The sequence below is a fragment of the Chiloscyllium plagiosum genome, unplaced genomic scaffold (assembly GCF_037043375.1).
Source record: "Chiloscyllium plagiosum isolate Xiang-an unplaced genomic scaffold, Cpla_swu_hap1 HiC_scaffold_27, whole genome shotgun sequence".
NCBI lineage: Eukaryota > Metazoa > Chordata > Chondrichthyes > Orectolobiformes > Hemiscylliidae > Chiloscyllium > Chiloscyllium plagiosum.
In genome coordinates this window covers 10,907,818-10,915,081 of record NW_028270165.1, presented here as the reverse complement: position 1 = coordinate 10,915,081, position 7,264 = coordinate 10,907,818, and the positions used below count along the sequence as shown (strand labels likewise).

At 50.7% G+C, this 7,264-nt stretch overlaps 1 protein-coding gene across 3 annotated transcripts; it reads right to left on the bottom strand.

The window, feature by feature from the left end:
- Nucleotides 1–1,021: 1,021 nt before the first annotated feature.
- Nucleotides 1,022–2,349, bottom strand: LOC148143099 (uncharacterized). 3 transcript variants are annotated; one of them, XM_087974028.1, is made up of 3 exons: nt 2,148–2,349; nt 1,829–2,070; nt 1,022–1,495 (listed from the first exon to the last, which is right to left on the bottom strand). In XM_087974028.1, the coding sequence occupies exons 1-3, from the start codon at nt 2,347–2,349 to the stop codon at nt 1,130–1,132; spliced, it is 810 nt and encodes a 269-aa protein (XP_087830154.1). In that variant the 3' UTR covers nt 1,022–1,129. The 3 variants fall into 3 exon arrangements, with proteins under 3 accessions (XP_087830154.1, XP_087830152.1, XP_087830153.1); XM_087974026.1 differs by having other exon boundaries at nt 1,022–1,307; nt 1,392–2,147; nt 2,231–2,349; XM_087974027.1 differs by having other exon boundaries at nt 1,022–1,867; nt 2,203–2,349.
- Nucleotides 2,350–7,264: the final 4,915 nt, after the last annotated feature.

The following is a 7,264-nucleotide window of genomic DNA, read 5'->3' as shown; positions in this document are numbered from 1 at the left end:
GGAGGGAAGGTCTTATGAGGAAAGGCTGAGAGACTTGGGCCTTTTCTCATTGGAAAGGCGGCGGCTAAGGGGGGATTTGATAGAGACATACAAGATGATCAGAGGCTTAGATAGGGTAGACAGAGAAAGACGTTTTCCTAGGATGATCACGTCAGCGTGTACGAGGGGGCATAACTACAAATTGAGGGGGGATAGCTTTAAGACAGATGTCAGAGACAAGTTCTTTACACAGAGTGGTAAGGGAGCGGAATGCCCTACCTGCTAAGGTAGTCAACTCAGCCACATTAGGGAGATTTAAACAATCCTTTCATAAGTGCATGGATGATTTTGGGATAGTGTAGGGGAACGAGAATAGTTCACAGGTCGACACAACATCAAGGGCCGAAGGGCCTGTTCTGCGCTGGATTGTTCTATGTTCTTTGTTCTAAACTTAGTGCAGGAGGCTGAAAGAAATGAGCAGCTTTAAAACAAAAACTTCTTGGAGCTCAAAGCTTTCAATGAGAGTCTGAGCCCGGTGGTAAGTTCAGGTAACCTTTATTGCAACCAAACTTTGTTACAGCTTCAGATCCCCCCAGCAAAAAGGCAGAGAAAAAAGTAGTTGCTTTTTGAACAGCTCAAGGTCAAAGTGCACACACCACACCTCCCCTTGTCCGACCCCCCCTCACTGTCTTTACTATTGGCCAGCACCAAGTTGTCCCTTTGTAATCGGATCCTTGGTACAGCCGTAACCCGGAGGAAGTATTGCCTCACTCAGCAATTTCAACCCATACCTTGTCTCCAAGTAAGTTTCTCCCCACTCCTTTGCCAGGAAGGGCAGTGTAGAGTCAACCAGACTGCTGTGGGTCTGGAGTCACGTGTAGGCCAGACCGGGTAAAGGATGCAGCTGGAACAACCGAGTGAATCCTTTCCCACAATGGCGGTTCCATTCTCTAACAAGGGAGAGAGTGAATCAGATGGGGGCTTTCTCCCCTGCACCACCCCCTCCCTGAAACACTCTCATCGTTAGATTCCGAACTCCACATTTCTGACCAAATACCAATTCTGCCATCTGTCGGGGAGGGATTCAAACCCGGAGTCCCTGGAACTGGGTTGATGGTCCAATCGATAATGGCACTCGGCCATCACTCCTTCAATCCCCCTGCGATGGCACGTGAACTCGCTGGTGGCTCCGCAGGTGGGAGGAGCGGGTGAAGCCCTTCCCGCACTGAGAGCAGGTGAACGGCCTCTCCCCGGTGTGGATCCGCTGGTGGGTCAGCAGGTTGGAGGAATCACTAAAGGCCTTGCCACACTCGGGGCAGCTGAAGGGTCTCTCCCCCGTGTGGATCCGCTGGTGGCTCCGCAGGTTGGAGGAGCAGGTGAAGCCCTTCCCGCACTGAGAGCAGGTGAACGGCCTCTCCCCTGTGTGGACATGCTGGTGGATCAGCAGAGTGGAGGAATTGCTGAATGCCTTCCGGCACTGAGAGCAGGCAAAGGGCCTCTCCTCCGTGTGGATCCGCTGGTGCCTCATCAGGGAGGAGATGTCGGTAAAGGCCTTCCCACACTCGGGGCAGCTGAAGGGCCTCTCCCCTGTGTGCGCCCGCTGGTGCCTCATCAGGGAGGAGACGTCGGTATAGGCCTTCCCGCATTCAGGGCAGCTGAAGGGCCTCTCCCCCGTGTGGACGCGCCGGTGGCTCCGCAGGGCAGAGATGTGGGTAAAGGCCTTGCCACACTCGGGGCAGCTGAAGGGCCTCTCCCCAGTGTGGATCCGCTGGTGCTTCTGCAGGGCGGAGACGTCGGTATAGGCCTTCCCGCACTCAGGGCAGCTGAAGGGCCTCTCCCCCGCGTGGACGCGTCGGTGGCTCCGCAGGGTGGAGGAATAACTGAAGGCCTTCCCACACTCAGGGCAGCTGAAGGGCCTTTCCCCAGTGTGGACACGCTGGTGCCTCATCAGGGAGGAGACGTCGGTAAAGGCCTTCCCGCACTCAGGGCAGCTGAAGGGCCTCTCCCCTGTGTGGATCCGCTGGTGCCTCAGCAGGGCGGAGACGTCGGTAAAGGCCTTCCCGCACTCAGGGCAGCTGAAGGGCCTCTCCCCTGTGTGGACACGCTGGTGGCTCAGCAGGGTGGAGGAATACCTGAAGCCCTTCCCACAATCTGGGCAGCTGTAGGGCCTCTCCCCGTGTGGTCCTGCTGGTGGGCCAACAGGTGGGAGGAATGTCTGAAGGCCTTCCCGCAGTCGGTGCAGGGGAATGGCCTCTCCCCGGTGTGACTGCGCCGATGAGTCTCCAGGGCAGACGGGACACGGAAGCCTTTCCCACAGTCGCCACACTTCCACGGTTTCTCCACGGGGTGGGATTCCTCAGGTTTCTCCATGGCCACAGCTTCAGCTGCACACAAACACGTGTGGAGCTCCTCCCTGCCGTGAAATCCCCTTCCCAGGCCGTATAACTGTTTCAGGCTCCACACACAGTGCGCTGCAACAGTGCGGTCTCTCGTCCAGTCCCACTGATGCTGAAAACGTCCTCAAACAGGAACCAAAAAGCGTTGATCCCTCTCACAGAAATCACAGTCAAAAATCATTGTGGTCCTGATGGATTGTGTGACTGTCAGACATTGATATCAAAGTGAGGACTGCAGACGCTGGACAGTCAGTCGAAAAGCAGAGGAGGTCAGGCAGCATCCGAGGAGCAGGAGAGTCAGTGTTTCGAGCGTAAGCCCTTCATTCGTTGATTTTGAAACATCATTCTTCACATTTTCAAATACTCTGCAAAAAGGGATTACAAAAGGGATCATCAGTGCAGGGTAGAAATTCAGAAAAAGCAATTCTACTTTCTGTGGAATATTCTTTTGTTGTTCCACAAAATTGAAAGCACCATCCCACACTCTCTCCCCCTCTGTTCTCACTCCGCTCTAACTAATTCCCCTGAAGGTGCTGATTCAGGATCTTACAGGGGCAGAAAAAGCAAAAACATCAAGACTAACATCTCTCTGAATTTTGGATAACTCCACCCGAAAGTTAATATCTTTCACAACACTGGGATCCTGCGGAGAGTGAGCAGGTCTGATTTTGGGAAGCAAAAAAAAGTGTCAATTCAGGGTAAACCTGCAATGCAGCTTCTTGAGGAAGGACCAGACACGAAATGGTTAATGACCCCAGGAAGGTGGGAGCAAAATGAGACATCAAGGCATTAACACTGACACACTTCAGTCAAACTCTTCTCCTGCTTCCAGTCAGGAGAAAGTGAGGACTGCAGATGCTGGAGATCAGAGCTGAAAATGTGTTGCTGGAAAAGCGCAGAAGGGCTCATGCCCGAAACGTCGATTCTCCTGCTCCTTGGATGCTGCCTGACCTGCTGCGCTTTTCCAACAACACATTTTCAGCTGCTTTCAGTCAGGGCAAAACATGCTCTGATAGTCCAGCCTTCACAACCACACTTCTGCGTTCACTGAAGACAATTTGAGTCACAGCACAGAAACAGACCATGGCCAAATCTGTCCGAGTTGGCTATCTGGTCAGCAAGGACGAGTTGGACCGAAGGGTCAGTTTCTGTGCTGTACATCTCTATGACTCCAGTCACATTTGCCATCACTTGGCCCTGACCCATCTGAACCCTTCATATTCAGATGCCCGTCCAGGAGCCTTTTAACTTGTCATTGTACCAGCACCCACCACTTCCTCTGGCAGCTCACGCCATCGCTCAAGTGACTCCACGTTGAAAGCGTCAGGTCTGGTGCACCAGATGACATCAGGATAATCTTAGATCATTCCAGATCGCATCGATACTCAAGTCAGTGGCTTTCCCGATCAGGATGTTGTACGTGATCAAACAGGTCAGTGGGTAGGCGATCCCCCACCTCTTAGTTCAAGTATCTCTACGAGAACTCCCTTGCTGGAGGGTCCCTTGGAGACACTTCAACTGGACTTCATTGAGTTGGAGAAATGAGTTGAGTTGCTAGAAATATGTTTTGCTTATTGTTGATGTCTTTTCTAAGCGGATTGAAGCCTACCCTCCTCCTAACACTACTGCTGAGACTGTGGTGAAGATTTTGTTTAAGGAAATAATTCCCCGCTTCTGTATACCTGCGTGCATTAGCTCGGACAATGGACCACACTTTGTAGGTAATATTAACGGAGAACTCTGTTCCCAGCTTTGTATTTGTCGGCAACTGCATGGTGCTTATCCTCAGGCGGCCGGCCTTGTTGAATGTTTTAACCAGACGCAAAACTAAACTTGCCAAATTAATGGCCAAGTCTGGCCTCTCCTGGTTATGCTAATCCCTGTGGCCTTATTCCAGATGCGATCCATGTCTGCGGGCAAGATGCGACTGCCTCCAGTTGAGTGTCTCTCTGGTCACCCCCTCCGTACCCCTTGGAATGATTCAGCTCCCTTCTCAGTCCACAACCAATGATTGCTTCGGTCATGTGGACATGTTCTTGCTCTAACTAGTGTTATGCGTGCCTTTCACTCCCAAGAGCGTGCAGCCTATGGCAATGTTCCCTCCCTTTCAGCCTCGTCACGGGTAGAGTCTGGTGCGTTGGTGCTCATCAAGAACTGGACTGGCAAAGGTCTCCAACCTCGTTGGAATGGCCCCTTCCAGGTTTTACTTCCCACCCCTACGGTGGTCACAGTCGCTGGGCGCTCAGCTTGGGTCCAACTGCACCGTTGTAAATTGATTGACCGCACCAATCAAAAGGGGGGGAAAAGGAGGAGAGAATCCTGGAATCCCAACAAAAGGAGTGGACCCTGTCCATTTGGGTTTTTGAATTTGGCTGTTGTTCTAATATTCATCTTATTACAGATACTTGAACTAAGAGGAGGGACATGTGGGGGATCGCTATCTCCTCACCTTTCTGATCACGTACAACATCCTGATGGGGAACGCCACTAACTATGGATGCGACCAGGAATGATCAGAGATTATCCACCACCTATGCCAAGGAGATGTCGTCCAGTGCACCGGACCAGACGCCTTTGACGTGTGGAACGTGATGAAGATTGATTATTGCAATGGACTCTTACATCAGAAAGACCAGATGGTCCATCTGGACAGTAGACATCATTGGGAGTTATGTCTTTTTGATTTTACCTGCAGACGAAAGCCTAGTGAGGATAAAAGTGATCAACCCCGTTATTATGGTAAATATTTTAAGGGCGCCCAGGAACACCATCACATTTTGCAGGACGGGCCAACTCAAGAAAAGGGAAGCCTGATAAGGGAAACTCCTCAATCCACAAACAACTTATTTATACAGGCCCACAGAACGCTCTTCACCCCAGAGGCAGTAGTATGTTACTCCTCTCTATCGGAAGATGACTTACTTGCCCTGTCCCCAGTCCCCGATTCCATTCTATTCATCAGACTCCCGACTGCCGACCCTCCGCAGAGAAATACAGTATCACTTTCCAACACCATATGAGCCTCCTGTTACCTGTTTGCTGACATCTTTTCACTCTACTGCATGGTCATATGAGAATTGCTTTAATGGAACCGGCTATGGGTGTGCAATTGTTCATATTCCACATAACATCACCTGCCTACTTGAGACCTGTCACGCCCACTCCTGCAAGACAAAAGGAGCCTTATACCTCCTGTCCATATACAAAGATGGCTTGCATTCCACTGGCTGGGTAACAACAGGCCTTATGCATCATAAGTAACTATACCCATCTCCATGTACACACCCGGAACAGAACTATTCCCTTGCGCATTTATACGTCTTTTCTCATTTCAGAATGTGATACTGTCGCCAAGACCATGTGCAATAGAGTTAAGGGTGAGCCTAATGGGAACAGAATTCTGAGGACCATTGTCTACCAGATGTACAGCACAGAAATAGTCCCTTTGGTCCAACTCATCCATGCCGATCAGATATCCTCAATCACTAGTCCCATTTGACAGCACTTGGCCCATATCCCTCTAAACCCTTTCTATTCATATACCCAGTGAGATGCCTTTTAAATGCTGGAATTGTACCAGCCTCCACCACTTCCTCTGGCAGCTAATTCCTTACATGCGCCGCCCTCTGAATACAAGAGTAGCCCCTTAGGGCCCTTTTAAATCTCCCCCCAACCCTAAACCTATTACCCTCTAGTTCTGGATTCCCCATTCCAGGGAAACACCTCGTCTATTTATCCTGTCCATGCCACTCATGATTTTATAGAAATCTGTCGGGTCTCCCCTCAGCCTCTGGTACTCAAGGGAAAACAGCCCCATCCTGATCAGCTCAAACCCTGACAACATCCTTGCCAATCTTTTCTTAACCCTTTCAAGTTTCACAACATCCATGACTCTATGACATCCTTCCTACAGCAGAGAGACCAGTACTGCACACAATATTCCAAATGTGGCCTAACCAATGTCCTGTACAGCTGCAACATAATCTCCCAAATCCTGTACTCAGACGATTGGGAAAGTTTTCAAAGCCCACAAAAGACAACCGGAAAAACATTGAGGTATCAACACCCGGCGGGGGAGGGGGGAGTCGAGAAGGGAAGGGAAGCCAAAAGTGCTGGAGCCAAGGCAGAGGAAGAACAGAGGATGCACAGCCGGCTTGAAGCTGCATGTGCTGTACTTATACCTGTTGCATTTACTTGTGGAAATCGGGTGCATTTTGAAAAGGAAAACAGAAAAGATATCTACTCCTCCCAATCTCTGTCCTCCTCACCTGGTAATTAAGTCCCATACCTGAGTTGACAGGGTCTGCTCTCTCCCTGGAATCACTCCCGTTGCTACAAGTGAACAGATTTTCCCGCCCCAGGATTAGCCCAGACGGAGGGATTTTCATTCATTCAGGGTCACTTCCGCGTTGTGACGTCACTAAAGGAACGAATGGGCGAGGCCAAGCCGGGCGCACGCACTGCGCCTGCGCTGTCCTGCACCGTTTGTAAATATCCCTTCGCTTCAGAGAATCCCCACAGTGTGGGAGCAGGCCACTCGGCCCAACGAGTCCACACCGACCCTCTGAAGGGGAACCCACCCAGACCCATTCCCCTACCGCTCTACATTACCCTGACAAATACACCTAACCTGCACATCCCTGGGCACTATGGCCAATCCCAATCAAGGCCAGTGAGCAATGTAGTGATGTGGGAAATGAACATCACAGAATGATGGAGACAAGGAGAGTAAATGTACCAGCAATTAAAACTGGATTGCAAAGATCATAAAAATGTAAACCGAAAACAGTGTGTCTGCATGTGTGCTGCACTGTTACAAAAGTGAATGAACTGACTGCACACATTGAAGAGAATAATTATGATCTGAGACTCCCTACAGAGACATGGCT

Coding starts and splice junctions, on each gene's coding strand:
- LOC148143099 (XM_087974026.1), bottom strand. CDS start 2,349: ATGGAGAAACCTGAGGAATCCCACCCCGTGGAGAAACCGTGGAAGTGT. Junction 2,148..2,230: donor CGCAGTCACACCGGGGAGAG/GCCATTCCCCTG, acceptor ACACGGGGAGAG/GCCCTACAGCTGCCCAGATT. Junction 1,308..1,391: donor CATGTCCACACAGGGGAGAG/GCCGTTCACCTG, acceptor CACGGGGGAGAG/ACCCTTCAGCTGCCCCGAGT.